General features: G+C 35.1%; 1 protein-coding gene across 1 annotated transcript; it reads right to left on the bottom strand.

Moving 5' to 3' along the window:
• Positions 1-1,019: 1,019 nt before the first annotated feature.
• On the bottom strand, positions 1,020-20,184 carry LOC149946857 (glycerophosphocholine cholinephosphodiesterase ENPP6-like). Its single transcript, XM_090171629.1, has 7 exons — positions 19,514-20,184; positions 11,503-11,853; positions 6,319-6,428; positions 4,082-4,237; positions 3,870-4,013; positions 1,922-2,036; positions 1,020-1,257 (listed from the first exon to the last, which is right to left on the bottom strand). The coding sequence occupies exons 1-7, from the start codon at positions 19,752-19,754 to the stop codon at positions 1,124-1,126; spliced, it is 1,251 nt and encodes a 416-aa protein (XP_090027755.1). The 5' UTR covers positions 19,755-20,184; the 3' UTR covers positions 1,020-1,123.

The raw sequence follows: 20,184 nt of genomic DNA, 5'->3' as shown, positions 1-20,184 counted from the left end.
TTTCTGAAGAAAAAAATCGTGCGGAGAAAATAATAATAATTTAATTTAATTTATGTACTTTGCAGATAATCACCGAGTCATAGCCTAACAATTATGAAATAAATAAATGATATTTAAAAGATAAAATTACACTAAGAATTAGTAATTTTCTAGAAGCCAATTAGAAAAAAAATTCCGAAATTGAAGAAATGAACATTCTCATTGATGCCAGAGGGCAAATTGTTCCAAAGCAAAGCATCTAACGAACTTTAAATAAAATATATTTTATACTGACTTACTAAAACTTATTATTAAATAAACATCGCAATGCATTGCCCATTTGGTTGGGTCGAGAAATATCTTCGAGAATATAGCGTAGTGTCCTTTTCTTCAGAAAAAATTAGCTGGATCCAAATATCAATAGTGGAAGTTTGTGGGGCGCTAGCCCACCTAATTATCGTAATTTGGATTAACCTTATATTTATTTAATGACAGAAAAAATTACATTTTATAAGAAACGGGCATGCAGTAGCTAATTTCTCTTATTATCTGTAGTTTTAACCATGGACACTGTATCTCTAACCGGACGGGAAAAGCTGTAGCTTCCATCATACAAAATCACCTGCCGCCACCACCGTCTCTCTGTAAAGGGGGAGAGGTTCAAGAATTTTGAAAGTTTCGGGCTGTCAAGGCCATATAATTCGTCACGTGGTCGACAAAACGTTCCGTTTGAAATGGGGGTTTACATTCTTCCGAATGACCTTAACGGTCCTGCGAATCGAGTATGGCCGACTCTTCCAGCTAATACGTCCGGTTAGAGATACAGTGTCCATGTTTTAACCAATGTTTCGAGAAAACTGGTAATGCTATTCTGAAGTAGCTCAACTGAGTCTGATGCCAAATCGTTAGATGAATTGGGCCTATCGTGGTGTTTTGGGTATAAGCCTAGGTTTTTTTTTGTTATTATAAGAAAAATAAGTATTAATATTATTATAATTATTATTTTATTATTATTATCATTATTATTATTATTATTATAACATAATAATACATAGTTATTTTTTAAATAAATAATAGTACAATATTTAATAAAATGAAGAATATGGAAATATTCCATTGGTCAATATGAATTGTTTGCTCGTGATTATTCTCTCGTGAATTGCATGATTTTCGAAAGGTCTCCATCGTTGGGCAGAGGCTTAATGCCCAGCAAAGAACAATATAAATTGTACTGATCAACAATTCTTATTGGTGGTCCCACATATCCTCGTTTTAGACCTAAAATAATGTAAGAAAAACATGAATTGTTTTGATAGTCGTCACCTCGCCACTAGACCTGATATGCTCGAATAGACGCTCCAATGAAACCCATTCAGTGAAAGCTAAACTTTTTACTGGGCTTTGTAAGAGCTGTTTTTTTAAAAGGAAAAAACGCCGCGATTGTGAAAGCATAGACGCGAAAAAATTGGGTAAGGGGTAACGCCGATTGTTTGCGTCGACGCGAAAACATTGTTTTAGGCCTTACCAAAACCTTCGTTTTGCGTTGACGCTCGACATGGCACCATATTTGTATCTCGAAAAAATAAATCCGCGATAAGGAAAAACATGCGTTTATAAAGTGAATGCCCTTCCTGGTTTGGCATGAGTATGCAACTATGGTTTGTCGTTGGCTTTTTTTGTCTAGCAATTAAGGATTATCTATTAACAACCACTCAGCGACCCCTATTCACCACGTGAGTAAAAAGAGAGGTTCTTTTATTGAAGCGCCTATTAGATTAACCCCTTTAATGCTTAAGAGCAACCGAATTTGACATATCAAATATAATTTAAAAACGAGGTGCAGCATAGCGGTAATGTCGAAAAGGTCCAAAACGGGAAGCATTCTTCAAGCAGCTGAGAATGATTCGTGCAGAAATATACATAAATTAGAAACCGAACTTACCTGGTCCACGGCCGTAAAATATAGTTTTCATATCATCCGATTCATCAGGTCCGTATCCGTGTGATCCAAGAGTGTTTGGTATGAACATTGGTATGTTCTTAAAAGGATTCCTCAGCTGAAACAAATAAAAAATTGTTTTTGCAACTTGCTCGTAGAGCTGTAGTTAAGCCACAGATTGAAACGGCAGCCATGTCATTATTTCGCATTACAGATTGCAATGCAAAACAGCACACGAACCTGTGATGCAAATATTAACGTTCACTACCATGGGAGTTACAAGGATAACGAAAACAATTACGAATACGAGAAGATGCGAGAATTGAACTTAACGAATGAGAGAACACTCGTGATTTAAACTTTACGAATAAGCGAATACTCGTGATTTAAACTTTACGAATAAGCGAATACTCGTGATTTGAACTTTACGAATAAGAGAACACTCGTGATTTGAACTTTACGAATAAGAGAACACTCGTGATTTGAACTTTACGAATAAGAGAACACTCGTGATTTGAACTTTACGAATAAGAGAACACTCGTGATTTGAACTTTACGAATAAGAGAACACTCGTGATTTGAACTTTACGAATAAGAGAACACTCGTGATTTGAACTTTACGAATAAGAGAACACTCGTGATTTGAACTTTACGAATAAGAGAACACTCGTGATTTGAACTTTACGAATAAGAGAACACTCGTGATTTGAACTTTACGAATAAGAGAACACTCGTGATTTGAACTTTACGAATAAGAGAACACTCGTGATTTGAACTTTACGAATAAGAGAACACTCGTGATTTGAACTTTACGAATAAGAGAACACTCGTGATTTGAACTTTACGAATAAGAGAACACTCGTGATTTGAACTTTACGAATAAGAGAACACTCGTGATTTGAACTTTACGAATAAGAGAACACTCGTGATTTGAACTTTACGAATAAGATAACACGCGTGATTTGAACTTTACGAATAAGATAACACGCGTGATTTGAACTTTACGAATAAGATAACACGCGTGATTTGAACTTTACGAATAAGATAACACGCGTGATTTGAACTTTACGAATAAGATAACACGCGTGATTTGAACTTTACGAAAAAGATAACACGCGTGATTTGAACTTTACGAAAAAGATAACACGCGTGATTTGAACTTTACGAATAAGAGAACACTCGTTATTTGAACTTTACGAATAAGAGAACACTCGTGATTTGAACTTTACGAATAAGAGAACACTCGTGATTTGAACTTTACGAATAAGAGAACACTCGTGATTTGAACTTTACGAATAAGAGAACACTCGTGATTTGAACTTTACGAATAAGAGAACACTCGTGATTTGAACTTTACGAATAAGATAACACGCGTGATTTGAACTTTACGAAAAAGATAACACGCGTGATTTGAACTTTACGAATAAGATAACACGCGTGATTTGAACTTTACGAATAAGATAACACGCGTGATTTGAACTTTACGAAAAAGATAACACGCGTGATTTGGACTTTACGAATAAGAGAACACTCGTGATTTGAACTTTACGAATAAGAGAACACTCGTTATTTGAACTTTACGAATAAGAGAACACTCGTGATTTGAACTTTACGAATAAGAGAACACTCGTGATTTGAACTTTACGAATAAGAGAACACTCGTGATTTGAACTTTACGAATAAGAGAACACTCGTGATTTGAACTTTACGAATAAGAGAACACTCGTGATTTGAACTTTACGAATAAGAGAACACTCGTGATTTGAACTTTACGAATAAGAGAACACTCGTGATTTGAACTTTACGAAAAAGATAACACGCGTGATTTGAACTTTACGAATAAGAGAACACGCGTGATTTGAACTTTACGAAAAAGATAACACGCGTGATTTGAACTTTACGAATAATAGAACACTCGTGATTTGAACTTTACGAATAAGAGAGCACTAACTTGGTTTATGGAATACCCAGGATCTGCAAGTAGGAAAATAGGCATGGTTCTCTTATTGCGCTTCATTCCGTACTGTTCTGGTATATCTTCTTTCTTGTACACCGTCAACCCGGATATGTTAGCCGCCATCAAATCTTTGTATATCTATATGTTATTTTTCTTTGAAAAGAGACCAGCTTCTCCGCATTATGTAAACGTACATAAATAATTACCTCGTCTTCTCTTCCGGAATCAGGTAGAATCCAGGCATTGGCTCCTCCGTTGATCATGTACGTCACATGCCACGAGTTTATTTTATCGTTGATATTAATGTATTTCACGGACGATGTATCAGCCATTCCGTGATCTGATACAACTATCAGATTTACCTAAATAAGTTAATGAACTAGTTAAATATAAAATAGATTTTCTTCGAAATATTTCCAATCAATTCTTTTAAATCGAAATACTTCTCGTTTGCCTCAACTTTTTCCATTCGGACCTAGCCGCGAGGCGAGAGAAAAAATTCGACTGTCATCACTGGCGTAGGGCTTCGATTTTTACCGATTTACGGATAACAATCGACCCTGAATTCAGGCTCATAGACAATTTTTTATCTCGACGGTTGCTGCTGTGGCATTTTGGACCTACTAAAAATCGGCCTTTAATGTGTAAAACAGGCTTACTAAAAGTAAGAGTTTAACAATTTACTTCAGAAATACCGAACTCAGGGCTAGAACAACCACGTATTTTATTGTTCTTGCTATCCGATAACATTTTCTAGTTTAATTCTAATACAACCTTTCCCCGATAAAATGAAATCAAGAAGTCGCCAATTTCCAAGTTTTTTAAAGCTACATACCCTGTACAAGAAAGTATTTATTTATGGTTCAGGAGAATGATTATATTGAGACGATCCACGTACAGCATGGTCTAGTTTTCTCACGTCATGGAAGGGGGAAGGGAAAACGTCACCGGCGTCTGCTTCGATCGCGTGGACAGACGTTAGTTTTGGGGAACCAATCTATTCCCTTTTAGGTGAAGGAGCTTAACATTAGAGCTTGAATTGGATTCGGTAGGTTGATAAAAAATTGTCTGAATATAGTCATTCTCCCTCATTTTAGATAATTACATTCTTGGTATATACCTATAAGCTAAATTAGCAATATAAAAAACCTGGCTTAAAACTACCTTAAAGTTTTAACTTGAAAGGAGACGACTAGGGGTGTGCGAGTATCAATTTTTGACTACCGAGTCGAGTTCGAGTTTTTATAAATTTTCTTATCGAGTTCGAGTTTCAAAAACCTAGCGAGTTTACGAGTTTTAAAATATCACCTTTTCTAAGCTTCGAGCCCTTAACGAGTCTTAAAATTCTTAACGAGTTTCTACTGAACCATTACATTTGGGAGTTTTAATATATTAAAAGAGTTAATTAGATAACTAAGATATAATATTCGTAAAAAAAACAAAATTTGCATAATATTTATTACCACACAATAGTTCTAAGTAAATAAAACAACACAGCCAATGCTAGCTGTTTTAAACATCACATGACAATTTAAAATTCGAAATCTGTCACATGATCCAATGAAAATAAAGTAGCTGATAAAGTATGACGTCGAATGTTTTTTGTGAGCCCTAATTGGTGGAGAGCTATGATGTAATATTTTTGAAACTCATAAGAAGAACGAAAGCTGGGCGAGTTTTTCCATTCTGAGTACTCAAACTCGATTCGATTAATCGGTTTATACGAGTGCTCCCATAGTCCTGAAACTCGTTAATACGAAAACTGCTTAACGGGTCTTTATCGAGTTTAACCTTGAACCAATTTTAAACTCGAAAGTTTGGCGAGTTTCTGGACAAGGCTTATCGAGTTTCGAGCCGAGTACTCGAGCTCGAACTCGATTCGAGTAATCGATTTAAGCGAGTGCTCGCACACCCCTAGAGACGACCCGAGGTGTAACACACCGATTTGGTTCAAACTCGGGGGTTTGGTAGACCTTCATTTTACTTGAAAAACCCTAAAGGGAAATGTCTCCATAGTCAACCGTTTTGCCATGGCAACAAAAAATGTTTTGACAACACAAAATGGAAATTTTCCCATTGAATATAACATGGGAATCTGACCAATTATACGGGTACCCGGTGTAAAAATTTTAATTTTTTAAAATGCTAAATATAGAAAATATAAATAAAAAAATAATGCAAAAGTTCGAAATTGCTTAAATGTTTTTAAAATTTTTACACCGAGTACCCGTAAAATTGGTCAGATTCCCATGTTATATTCAATGGGAAAATTTCCTATTTGTTTTGTCAACAACATTTTTGGTTGCCATGCCAAAACGGTTGCTTATGGAGACATTTCCAAACCCCCGAGTTTGAACAAAATCGGTGTGTTACACCTCGGGTCGTCTCCTTGTTAGTACAAAAGGATTTTCTAGATATAGTAATACTTCAAAGATCAAACAACCTTATCAATTAGATTCTTCGATTTAATTTCGTCTTGGAGTGAGAGTAAAATGGAATCGATATCCTTTGTGGCTTTAATTCTCTGTTGCGAGTTCGGTCCATATTGATGTCCTATAAATTTAATTTAATTATTTTTTTCCTTATTATAGAATTATAATTTAAAATTTTTATATTTGTCAAAAAGTGTCTAAGTAGACCGTTTGTTTGCTGAATGCAAGAAGAAAACCAAATTCTTCGGTATACACAATAGTTATTTTTTTGGTCTTGGTATATGACATACGTTGTAACCGTAGAACCGCCTGCAGAATGTCTAATCTTTAGCTTAAATACTTATTGTTATGTTTTGTAATTTATTATAAATACTAAAAGTTCACCACTTAGGTATTTAACAATCACGATTCAATTTTACATATTATTATTGAGAAACTTGGTTGTTAATGTATTTTTTAATAATTTTAAATAACTGTGTTTATACTTAAATAAAATAACACTTCATGAGTTATTCCTTATGTAAATGTTCTTATTTTGTTCTGTGTTAGTTCATTTTGATTTGTTCGTTGTTTCACAGAAGCTGACATTTTCTAAAACGTAAGGGAAATGTTTAAGGTGTGGGGTTCCCGGGTTTGCAAACCAAAACGTCTCGCTTTTGTATTTTCGTATCAATGGTTAATTGCTTTTAATACGGCTTTAACACCACATTGCAATTCGCCGCTGATTACCAACAAAAATATCTCACTCTAGCTCATTAAGTGTTTAATGATATCTCTAGAGCAGAAAGTCTCGCAGACGGCATATTTTAATTAGCCAGAAGCTAATGGCTAAATCAAATGGTGACATTTATTCAGCCAATAAGAACGTGAAACTCTAGTCACGTGGTTTAAAGAAAAAAGTTGACACTGCATTAAAATTATTGGACTAATATTTTTTAGCAAATGCAAAATTGGATGCTAGACGTAACTTTCATCAGACTGTGGAAATAACTAAGGTAAATGGCTTGGTTCCAATTTCTGATTATCATCTACATGGTCCTGACCGACTCTTTCTATTTCTACGATATACAACTCTTCACAACCAATTAAGCTATGAAATTTTGTGAATAATAAATTTGAAGAAATCGTATAACTTGGAATTTTTCCTAAATGTAAATTAAGTATCCTGACTACGAAGTAAACTTCCAAAGGTTGAATAATAGCCAACGTCACAACTACAATCTAAATGGGAAAATTATACTATTAGTAAAAGTGGTTTCTGGTACAATATAAGTGCTTGGCGAAAACCAAACAAGTAAATGCAACAATTTATATAAGAGATATTTGAAACTGCAAGTTGAAAAAGCAAGTTTCTGGGTGTTGCGTTGAGAAAGGCTTGGAACAATGATGTTAAAAATAGTTACTTTTTTAAGTATCAAAACCGTTGTTTGACTAGTTCTAAAGGCAACAGATCGAGCCATCTCACATATAGGATAGCGTGCTTGCTGTACATAGTCGATTAAAGGCTGCCTTCGTATGAAGCATTATCATCATTTGAAATTTTACATCTTCCAGGCTTTCCCATAGTAAAACACCTGAATATTTGAAAGGTAGGTACCTCTAAGCAAATTGATGTGTAATTCTCGCTGTTATGAGTTCGTAGGATGTGCCTTGACAACAACTGAAATGCGTTCTTGAGACAGAATATATTTTAGAATATCTGTGGAGGGATAATGCAGCCAAGATTTACATTATCGAGCCTTATATCAAATTGTCTAAAGCCGATGCGAAAAGTTTTATTACCAATGGTGTTTTAAATGAATTGTGTATTTCAAATCTTCAGTCTTGATTTTTTTTGTTAGTTAATAATGGTGCAAGTAACAACATTGAATCTTTAGGTCACAATTTACGATAGGAGAAACCTCCCTAGCATATTTCTAAAGAAGATGGTACCTTCGACTTTTCTATTGGCTCTCGATTTAAAGAATAGTATGAACTAAAATTTTCGATTTCTTGTATCAGGTGTCCCAAACACCAGCTAAGAAACATGATAAACGCACCTTTATCTTTCGCAGGAGAAATACTCTTGGGACTTTGTGGTGGACGACTTATCGTTTGGGTGGTTACAATTTATAAATGCCAAAAACGAGAAGATAACCCCAGAAATAAGTAAGTTTAAGGACTTTGCAAAACTTATTTCGATAGAGAATCATCTATGAATTATGCAACAGTTTCTTATGTTAGTTGAACTGAAAATAACGCTAATCCACTGGATGAAAACCCACCTAGTGATCGAGATGAAGGTGGTTATAATATTTTGAATGCCTGTCATAAAATCTTTGACGAAGGGTTATTGTCGTAATAAGCAGCTTAATCCATGGATTCATAGTCAATAAAATCTTAATTTTATAACCGCCTCGAAGACATATTCTGCCGAAGTACTGCTTTTTTTCTTATTGCAATTAATCGTTCTATTACCATTGATTTACTTTATCAATAAAATATATGCCTAAAGGCTTGGAATATTTCAATAAGTGGGCTGGGCAAAGATTAAATGGCGGAAACACTTTGAATAATGTACATTAATTTGGATTCATTTGATTAGTTACTGGCTAAACTGAAAGAAATCCAACACAAATTGTGTACACCGTAAGAATTAACGAATCATCTGTTGAAGCTCTATTCAGTCAACTAGTTTGACCTACAAAAGCTGAGTGATTGCTTTAGCCATCACTGCATGCACGATTACATCTGTCAGAGTCTGAATTTAAAACCGTTGGTCTAGACATTTTAGATTGAGAAATCTAAAAATTCAGCATTTTTATAAAGCTTTATTCTTAATTTTTTCACTGATATGTACATATTTTTGAAGAAGGAAGTGTTACTCTTCTGAAATGTTAAATATTGACTAAAAATTTCAATTACTTAAAACTGATTTACTTTGTTTAACAATACCACAGTTTTTATTGGTATGTATGCAAGATTCATGAAGTTATATTTCTGACCCTCTGGTCTTCGTTACTTTTCCACATCTGCAGAGTAAAAACATGAAGATTCAGTTGGAACTATTTGGGTAGCATTCGGTTTCTTGACTGGTTTATTACTACTTTGGGGAAGGGATTAAAGTTGATCGTTTACTAAATATTCTTTTCTCTGACCTACTTTTCGCCTTTTTTCGTCTTGTCTCTTTTCTTGTTTGAATATCCCTTTGCACTATCTATCAATTTCACATCCCCCAATTTTTTTTTAATATTTCCGAAATATTTCCAGCTGTTCGCTAGCGAATCCAAATTGCTCGACTTTTTGAATATCAATAGAAGCATAGTGGACACGAAGTTTGCAACCTTCATAAACGTTTCAGGCGATCATTGATGCTTCTGAATTGATTTAAGCATAATTTCATCTTGCATATGTAGTATAGTTGTTTTAAAAGGGGTTAAGCTTACTCTAGATAGTAGGGATAACGTGTCGGAGTTTAGGGGTAGCTTTATTGTGTACATTCTACACTCAGTGCATTTCCAGCATATCGTTTTTTGGTCCACTTACGTAATTAGACACGTTCATTTCACTGACTCATATTGTGACATAAGGAAGAAGTGAGATATCCGGTAACAATAAACCACCTTTGTTTCTCCACGGACATTCTGTTACCAGGATGAGAGACTGCCTAGACGTCAGTAACATTAATCAAACCGTAATGGCACGACGTCAGTAACGTTAATCAAATCGTTATGGCATGATGTAATTATCATTAATCAAATCGTAATGGCGCGACGTAATTATCATTAATCAAATCGTAATGGCGCGACGTCTTTAACATTAATAAAATCGCAATGGCACGATGTCATTAATCAAATCGTAATGGCGCGATATAATTATCATTAATCAAATCGTAATGGCGCGACGTCATTAACATTAATCAAATCGTAATGGCGCGACGTCATTAACATTAATTAAATCGTAGTGGCGCGATGTCATTATCATTAATCAAATCGTAATGGCGGAATGTAATTATCATTAATCAAATCGTAATGGCGCGATATAATTATCATTAATCAAATCGTAATGGCGCGACGTCATTAACATTAATCAAATCGTAATGGCGCGACGTCATTAACATTAATCAAATCGTAATGGCATGATGTCATTATCATTAATCAAATCGTAATGGCACGATGTCATTATCATTAATCAAATCGTAATGGCGCGATGTCATTAACATTAAACAAATCGTAGTGGCGCGATGTCATTATCATTCATCAAATTATAATGGCGGAATGTAATTATCATTAATCAAATCTAATGATAATTATATCGCGCCATTACGATTTAATTAATGTTAATGACATCGCGCCATTACGATTTGATTAATGATAATTATATCGCGCCATTACATCAAATCGTAATGGCTCGATGTCATTAACATTAATTAAATCGTAGTGGCGCGATGTCATTATCATTAATCAAATCGTAATGGCGGAATGTAATTATCATTAATCAAATCGTAATGGCGCGACGTCATTAATATTTATCAAATCGTTATTGCGTGACGTCATTAACATTAATCAAATCATAATGGTGCGATGTCATTAACATTAAAAATCGTAGTGGCGGAATGTAATTATCATTAATCAAATCGTGATGGTGCGACGTCTTTAACATTAATCAAATCTTAATGGCGTGACGTCAATAACATTAATCAAATCGTAGTGGCTGAATGTAATTATCATTAATCAAATCGTAATGGCGCGACGTCTTTAACATTAATCAAATCGTAATGGCGTGACGTCAATAACATTAATCAAATCGTAATGGCGCGATGTCATTAACATTAATTAAATCGTAGTGGCGCGATGTCGTTATCATTAATCTAATCGTAATGGCGGAATGTAATTATCATTAATCAAATCGTAATGGCGTGACGTCAATAACATTAATCAAATCGTAATGGCGCGATATCATTAACAGTGATCAAATCGTAATGGCGCGATGTCATTATCAATAATCAAATAGTATTGGCGTGATGGCATTATCATTAATCAAATCGTAATGGCGCGATGTAATTATCATTAATAAAATCAAATGGCGCGATGTAATTATCATTAATAAAATCAAATGGCGCGAAGTCATTTACATAATCAAATCTTAATAAGCGAAATCATTTCATTGATTGAAACTCAAACCTATTAGTCAAATCAAAGTAAGCAGTGTTTTACCTTCACCGTCGACCGCTTCGTAGTAAGCCATGGCCAGTTGAAGTTCGTTCCTGGACATTTCGTCCAGAACACGCGACATTTCGCTGGTGAAGTCTCTGTTCAAGTTGGGCCACATTCCGTACCATCGCCTGTTGTAACACCTACTTACTCTGATGCCTCTCCTCTCAAACTGGCAGCCATCCCACCACAACACCGCCGTTCTCAGTCCTTGCCCTTCAGCCGTAATCCAAAGCGGTTCAGCTTGATTCCAAAATCTGATGTCCCACGCTCGAGTAAATGTTGAAAATATTGCATTGATTCTGGGATCGTACATGAAATTGTCCATGATTCCGTGATTTTCCGGAAGGCGACCTGGAAAAAGGCAATATTTACGTACTGTCACTCAATTATTTCGTTTTTAAATTAACATATTTGATAATTCAACGGCATCAACAGTTGGCATTTAGGGTAAGATGTAGTTTTCACATTAATAGAAAATTTGTTTTTACTATCACCGACCTTCCCAAGTCTCCACTTGGGGCTTTGGACCAAATGCAATTAATTGGAGTTGAACGAATTATAAATGTTAAGCCTGAGAAGTCAAGAAGACAATAGAGTACACATAATTCCGGTTTCAATAATATCGAGCATGTACACTAATCCCGGTTTTAATAACACCTTGTGTGGAAAGTATAATCCGATTTAATTATACCTTGTGCGGAAAGTAATACCTGTTTTAATAATACCTTGTGCGGAAAGTAATACCTGTTTTAATAATACCTTGTGCGGAAAGTAATACCTGTTTTAATAATATCTTTTGCGGAAAGTAATACGTGTTTTAATAATACCTTGTGCGGAAAGTAATAGCTGTTTTAATAATATCTTGTGCGGAAAGTAATACCTGTATTAAAAATAAGTTATGTGTAATCGAAAGTAATTCTTGTTTTAAGAAGATCTTGTGTTAAATAATTCCTCTTTTATGATCTTGTGTAAACAAATCCCTGTTTAAAGAATATAGTGTCAACAAATCCATGTTTAAAGAATATATTGTGTCAACAAATCCCTGTTTAAAGAATATATTGTGTCAACAAATCCCTGTGTAAAGAATATCTTGTGTCAACAAATCCCTGTGTAAAGAATATCTTGTGTCAACAAATCCCTGTTTAAAGAATATCTTGTGTCAACAAATCCCTGTTTAAAGAATATCTTGTGTCAACAAATCCCTGTTTAAAGAATATCTTGTGTCAACAAATCCCTGTTTAAAGAATATCTTGTGTCAACAAATCCCTGTTTAAAGAATATCTTGTGTCAACAAATCCCTGTTTAAAGAATATCTTGTGTCAACAAATCCCTGTTTAAAGAATATCTTGTGTCAACAAATCCCTGTTTAAAGAATATCTTGTGTCAACAAATCCCTGTTTAAAGAATATCTTGTGTCAACAAATCCCTGTTTAAAGAATATCTTGTGTAAGAAGAAATTCCTGTTTTAAGAATATCTTGTGTGGGAAGTAATTCATGTTTAAAGAATGAAAAAATAAGCGAATAAGTAGATTAGCCCATTAAGAAAAGGGATAAAAAAGCCAAACCCTAAACAAATTTGAAGAAATTTAAAAACTTACCAATAGCTTGTACCGATAGGTCTTCGAGCAAACCAAAAGACGCGAAACTCGGACCAAAGAGATGTTCGAGTGAAAAACTAAATTAAATTTGAAATTTTTTATGTTTAGGCTTAGTTTCTCTATTCGGTGTTATAGTCGCAAGCCAGATTTCCCACTCGGTATTGACGAGTCCCAAATAGGACGAAACCGGTCTACTGTTGGAATTTCTGAGTTATTTAATTTAATTTAGTTTTTCACTCTAAGATCTATTTGGTCCGAGTTTGGCGTCTTTTTGTCTGCTCGAAGACCTATCGGTACGAGCTATTTGTAAGTTTTTAAATTTCTTCAAATTTGTTGAGGGTTTAGCTTTTTTATCCCTTTTCGTAATGGACTAATCTACTTATTAGCTTAATTTTTCATCCTTTGCACTGCAGTCCATAGGTGGTTCCTTTTAATGTTTAAAGAATGTGTTTAGTTTAAATTTTTTCCTCATAACGTTTCTAAATGTTCATTAACAAAATAATTGTGCCATAACTATTTGCAATACTCGCCAAATTATCCTCAACAAATCGAGAGATAAAAAATTAAGGCGGTAGCAAAATATTTGCCAAAATTTATATTTAAAAGCTACAATAGATGTTTCTACGAAACTAAATGAACGAAATTGAAAATATAAAATGTTCTGAAGACGCGCTAGAAAATCCTAGATTCCCTTGGATACTTGAAGAAATAAGAGACCAACACGTAATAACTACCTTATAACCAGAATGGTACGTTACTTCATAGCAAAACCTATTGAAAGATAGATTATTTTTAATATTATCCATGTCTATGTCATTGGTGTGGTAAATTTTACTTTAACGTTACAACAAATTGTGTTTAACGTTTGTTAACCTTGTTTTTAACCTTTCATTTTATCAATAAAGCATTTGCTGCTGAAGAGTTGCTTGTCCCTTTTCTGTAAATCAAAATTCATTCTGATCAAAGACGGAAATTTATGATTTTGCAGATAGATGGTAGGTTTGTCAAACGTTTTTTTAACCCTCTAATTTATTATCTAATGTGCCATGCTATAATATATTGCGCGTTAGCACGGGCTAAATAATATAATATGGAACAATCGCAGTATAATTGTTGTAACCGACATTTTTGGCAGCTCGACATATCCTATTGATCGTTTTAACATTTAACTAACGGTTGGAGCGACATCTCTCGTGAGGCGACGAAGAGAGTTTAAATTGCGTATAAATGTACCCGAAATGACACGTTAATTTTTCAGTTACGCCAATTAGGCACTGTATTAAAACGAGGAAGCAGCAGTGAGAAAACCTGGCTCGAAGAGAAAGAAAATAAATAATTAACGGCAGATGACGCTTTAAAATTAAACCAGACCCGCGGATCTTGTGATTAGCGCCATACTGATTTTAATTTTTAAGATAGTTCCAATTCATAATAAATAAGCTCGAGCTCTTAAATATATCATCGTTTTAATATTTTACTTCGGCTGCGAATTTAAATTATTACACTAAATTAAACTTTCACGCTCGCTTTCGTAAATTTCTAGTACATTTGATAAGGTATCTTCAATTCGTAGCGTCGGATTTTATCAAGTGGCAGGGGCGTAGGAACGGGGGGAGGGCAGGGAGGCAATACCCCTCCCTAGAATTTGGCTGGGAGGGGTTAGTAATGTTGTTGCCCCACCAACTTTTTGGTCAGTTGAAATCATCAAAAGGCTCAAAGCCTCAAATTATCATTTTAAAAGCATAGACAGCTTATAGAACCTCAACTGTGTTTAAATTTCAGTCTTTTACGGCCAATTTACATTTCTAGAACGTTCCTACGCCCCTGTCACGGGGTCGAGGCTTCATCAAAAGATTTTTGTTTAGAGCTGGGCTCGCGCTCAGCTCACCGAATTCGTATATGAGCTTACGGTTGCTCTTGGGCTTAACCTTGCTCTCACCAATCATTGGCGGGGACTTGAGCTCGAACTCCCAATGTCATTTCCCCGCCGTTGTAAGGTCTCGAGCTCAGTAAATTTAAAACCTACAAACCGTCTCGGGCTCGGACTCACTGTAGATATAAATATACGGGCAGTCTCGGGCTCACGCTCAATATATTTACAAATCGACGGGTGGTCCACGGCCGGCGCTAGAAATTGGTTTACTCCAAAATTTGTTTTTAGGAAATAGTCAGAAAATTTTAGTTAAAAACCCGGGCCCGGGATACTTTTGCCCCGCTTACCCCCCTAACACCGGCCCTGGGGTGGTCTCGGGCTTGGGCTTGGGTTTGGGCTCGCCACAATTACAATTCGACATGTGATCTCGGGCTCAGGCTCACTATAGTTACTTACAAATAAGATGGTGGCCTCGAGCTTGGTCTCACTATGTTTTAAAACTACTTAAGGCTCAAGCTCGAGCTCGATGTTTAATCGCACAATTTATTTATTAAATAGCCCAATTAGGGTTTTCGAGCTCCATTACGGCATCACTGGCACACCTGGAAGACAGTCCGAGCCCGTTGACCTACGGTTCCGAAGTCTGTTGCTGCTTTAACCATTCTTTAACCAATTAGCTTGGGTCGAGCTGACATTTCTCGTGCTAGTTTAAACAATATTAGCACACCCCACTCCAAATTTACAATGGTTTGGGATCTAGGCGTTAGAACTTAAATAACAAACAAACTTCACCTTAAATATTTCCTTTGAGTGAAATTATACAAACATCCAGACCTTTGCAAATTTTTGTTGATGTTAAAACTGTATATTATTATAATCAGAAGTAACTTAATACGCACACGTATAACATATCCTACTCTCGATTCTATTCTTTTAACAGTAGTCTGTTTCGGCAATGACCATATAAATACGGACCGAGCCACAGTGTTTCGAAATCGACTTTTTTGGGACAAAATTAAATATGAATAAAATATATTAAATGTGTATATTTTTGATCAGATTCATTAGCTCTATACGAATATATAACTTATATTCTTGTAACTGCCACCAGGGGGCCGAACGTTCCCCTCTCGGAATTTCAGTAAATTACTTTTTTTCATTGAATGTATAGACTTAAGTTGAACGTAAATTTAAAATTTCAATAAATTTGGTTGAACAGAAGCTCTGTAATAAGCACTCAAAGGTACAATTTTAACCAAAATAAGGCTTTTTCCAAAGGCGATTTTCCAAAATATCGCAAGTTGTAGCAATACTTTGCAATGCTGTCTTGTAGAGTAGTTTCTGTAGAATAACCTGCAAAAAACTAGAATGCGACAGCGATCGAACTTCAAAAGATATATCAACATTTATCAAAATAATTAAATTTGCTTGTAAACGCCATTTTATACTGTCTCTGCTCATCTTGTTTTTTACTGTCTACTATAAACTATACTGCAGTGGGGAAACTTCTATTTTGTCCTACTGCTAGTAGATTTTATTATTCGTTTCATTAGTTTCCACGCACGCCACGGATTCCAATTGGTTGTCGTGTAACAATGAAATTAAAGAATGTGTCAATATTGAGATACAGCAGGTACGTGACGGAAAACAGAGAGCGAGTGTGAATTAAAACAAAACATACTGCAGCATTATTTAGCTATTTAAAAAACGCCACCTTACTTAATTTTATTTTTTAATCATACAAAATCACCGCGACTGCGACATTATCTTGAAAATAACGGGATTAACAAAACAATTTCGAAGAAAACAGCAAAAAAAGCTCGCTAAAGTGTTAGTTTGGTCTCATTTAGTTTTTTCCTTCGATGTTCCGCCTACACCTAAACCTCAAAGGTAGAGTTTTCTAACATTATATTGGAATCCGAGGCGTGCGTGAGAACTAATGAAACGAATAATAAATTCTACTAGCAGTAGGACAAAATAGAAGTTTATCCACTGTAGTATAGTTAATAGTGGATAGTACAAAAACAAGATGAGCAGAGACAGTATAAAATAGAGTTTACAAACAAATTTAATTCTTTTGATAAATGTTGATATATCTTTTGAAGTTCGATCGCTGTCGCATTCTAGTTTTTTGCAGGTTATTCTACAGAAACTACTCTACAAGACAGCGTTGCAAAGTATTGCTACAACTTGCGATATTTTGGAAAATCGCCTTTTGAAAAAGCCCTTATTTTGGTTAAAATTGTACCTTTGAGTGCTTATTACAGAGCTTCTGTTCAACCAAATTTATTGAAATTTTAAATTTACGTTCAACTTAAGTCTATACATTCAATGAAAAAAGTAATTTACCAAAATTCCAAGAAGGGAACGTTCGGCCCTCTGGTGGCAGTTACAAGAATATAAGTTATATATTCGTATAGAGCTAATGAATCTGATCAAAAATATATACACATTTAATATATTTTATTCATATTTAATTTTGTCCCAAAAAGTCGATTTCGAAATACTGTGCGAGCCTATTTGAAGAAACAGCCAAGGTGAAAATAGAAACGTTTTCACCAGAAAAATAATGATGAACTATTGAATAGACATTTTCGCTTGTATTCATTGCCACCACCCTAACCTGGTAGTAATTATGCCAAAGAACGAGTTTCCTATTCCGATATCGTAATCCATAAACACTTGTAGAGGTGAACGGTAATAGTTAGTGTAGGGAGCTGTTGGCTCGCGTGACATTCAGGGCTTTTAGTCCAAGAGCCCATGACAAAATAAGCATGTGATAAGGTACACGATGGGTCAAGATATTTTTTAATTAGGTTAGTGATTTGTAACAAAGAACTGTTTGTCTTATGGGTCAAAGTGGGGGCTTTCCGGAAATACGAACCACGTGACGTCACTTCCGGTGACCTTGAAAATTGAGATGACCCGATATTGGTATCATTCGATTGGTCTCAACGTGCTCTTACCAAATATTGCTAAATTAACCTTCACATCTGAACCAAACGGCGTATAAGACTAAAAAACTAATTTTGTCTTATACATGTAAATTTGGGAGGGGCTCAAAATTAGTTTTTTAGTCATACGCCGTTTGGTTCAGATTTGAAGGTTAATTTAGCAATATTTGGTAACACCACGTTGAGACCAATCGAATGATACCAATATCGGGTCATATCAATTTTCAAGGTCACCGGAAGTGACGTCACGTGGTTCGTATTTCCGGAAAGCCCCCACTTTGACCCGTAAGACAAACAGTTCTTTGTTACAAATCACTAACCTAATTAAAAAATATCTTGACCCATCGTGTACCTTATCCCATGCTTATTTTGTCATGGGCTCTTGGACTATTTCTACCACCCTCCTACGCATTGTAACCCGGCCACCTAAACTAATGGCTTCAAAAGTAGCTTGATGACTTAGGCCTAAGGTGTAATGGTGCCCTGGGTATTATTATGATTATTATTAATCAATAATCAAAAAAATATCAATATCCGAAATCGTTCGGTGTTATACTAAGGGTTTAAGGAAGAATTATCAAACACATAGCTGACAGCCGAAATCCGTGACCGATTTCAGATGCATCCATAACTACGTGGCTAAATGTAACACTGTGATTGGACCTAAAGATTGCCTATCATATGGTCAAGCTAGAGCATAGCATCGGCGGTCACGTGCCACAGCCGAAAGATCTTTGACAGAACTTAGACAAAGAAATTTAAGTATTTGGAGAGCGGAAGAATTTTTTTTCCTACATGCTATCGCAGCAAGAGCATTTCCGAAATTGCCAAAAATTGATTTATTTTAACAAAGTATAAAAAAATACATTCTAGCACTAGCACTAGCCATATACGGAAATTTTGAAAGTTAAACTAATGTGAATATTACGATTTTTGATATTTTCGGATCACTTTCCCTGGCGTTTGGTTTTTGATAGAATACGTCTTTTGAGGCAGATAAAACGATGTTACGTACATGTATCGTCAAATTTTACAGAGCCAATTATTGATAACCCTTTAGTTATTTTTTTAAATCTGAAATTTGACGAACGAACTCAAATTCGTACCTTTTTACACATTTTTAATTAATTTTTTATTAGAACGGCGTAAGTTTGTTTTATTTTGTTAAATGGGTAATAATTTAAAATCTGTTCAGAGCACATTTCCAATGAAGACCTTTAATTATTTTATAATAATTATTTAAAATAGGCGTTTTAGGTCACACTTTAACCATCGTTCACAACACTTGAAGCTCCTTAAAGATTGATACGTATCAAGTGTTATTTTTTAATTTCTTTATTTTGCGGCTGAGATATGAATTAATTAATAGCCTCTGGCGTTAATCTAACAATTCAGCGAGACGCGGAGAGAGACCGTAGCACATCTGGTGGCAGAAACCGATACTAAACATTCGCGAGATTTATCCTTTAATAGATATTTAAATTTGAGGCGAAATTAAAATATTTCACCTACAATTTTGGAAATTATTAATTTAAATTAATTATAAAATGTAGATTTCCCCCTATAATAAATGTTTAAAGTCTTACCAGTGGCGATACTGTACCAATTAGGCCAAGAGTTGGAGGGTGACACTGGATACACGTATTCCGAACGAACCCCGTTCTCCGCTATTTCGTTGAATCCTCGAATGTACGATTCCTGCGGGTAGTTCCATCTCACACCGTCGATTAACACAATTATCAATTTTTGACCACTTTCGAACGCGTCCGACATACTACCGCTAAAGAATAAATGAATAAAAATGCCCGTTGCAACGGCGGAACGCATTGCCACCACTGCGAAACTGTAGTCCGTGAAATTAAATTCACTATCGAAGTTGAAGTAAACGTATTTTATAAATGTTAAAGAAAAATTGATTTGAAACGATTCGTAGTTGATAAACGGGATCTACTTTTGCTAATTTGTGTAATCATCATTGAGAGTCTTTGCCAAATCGAAAAGGGCCCTGGTGAGAGGAAGGTGTAATAGAAACCTGCCCTCGTAACCCGACTTACGTGTGTTGTAGTGTGTGATAGCCGTCGTTTTACGTGGAATAAAAGTTCAATGAACCGCTATTTTACGCGTCGATGTTTTTAAGTATTTGACATTCAATCTAGAAGCAGTTTCCTACAGAGAAATCGAGTGTTACGTACATTTTATTTCTTGAAGGCAGTATTTTTTTGCTGCACCCGGTGTGAATGTTTGCCACGCATATACG

This window comes from Leiobunum rupestre, chromosome 4 (genome assembly GCF_980474605.1).
Source record: "Leiobunum rupestre chromosome 4, qqLeiRupe1.1.hap1, whole genome shotgun sequence".
NCBI lineage: Eukaryota > Metazoa > Arthropoda > Arachnida > Opiliones > Sclerosomatidae > Leiobunum > Leiobunum rupestre.
Note: the sequence above shows the minus strand (reverse complement) of the source record. Positions and strands in the feature narration are given on the sequence as shown.

Excerpts from the sequence above, each read along its gene's own strand:
- LOC149946857 (XM_090171629.1), bottom strand. The coding sequence starts at position 19,754 with ATGCGTTCCGCCGTTGCAACGGGCATTTTTATTCATTTATTCTTTAGC. Across the intron at positions 4,014-4,081 it reads ATTCCGGAAGAGAAGACGAG|ATATACAAAGATTTGATGGC; the intron begins GTAATTATTTAT and ends AATAACATATAG. Across the intron at positions 2,037-3,869 it reads CTGGGTATTCCATAAACCAA|CTGAGGAATCCTTTTAAGAA; the intron begins GTTAGTGCTCTC and ends TATTTGTTTCAG.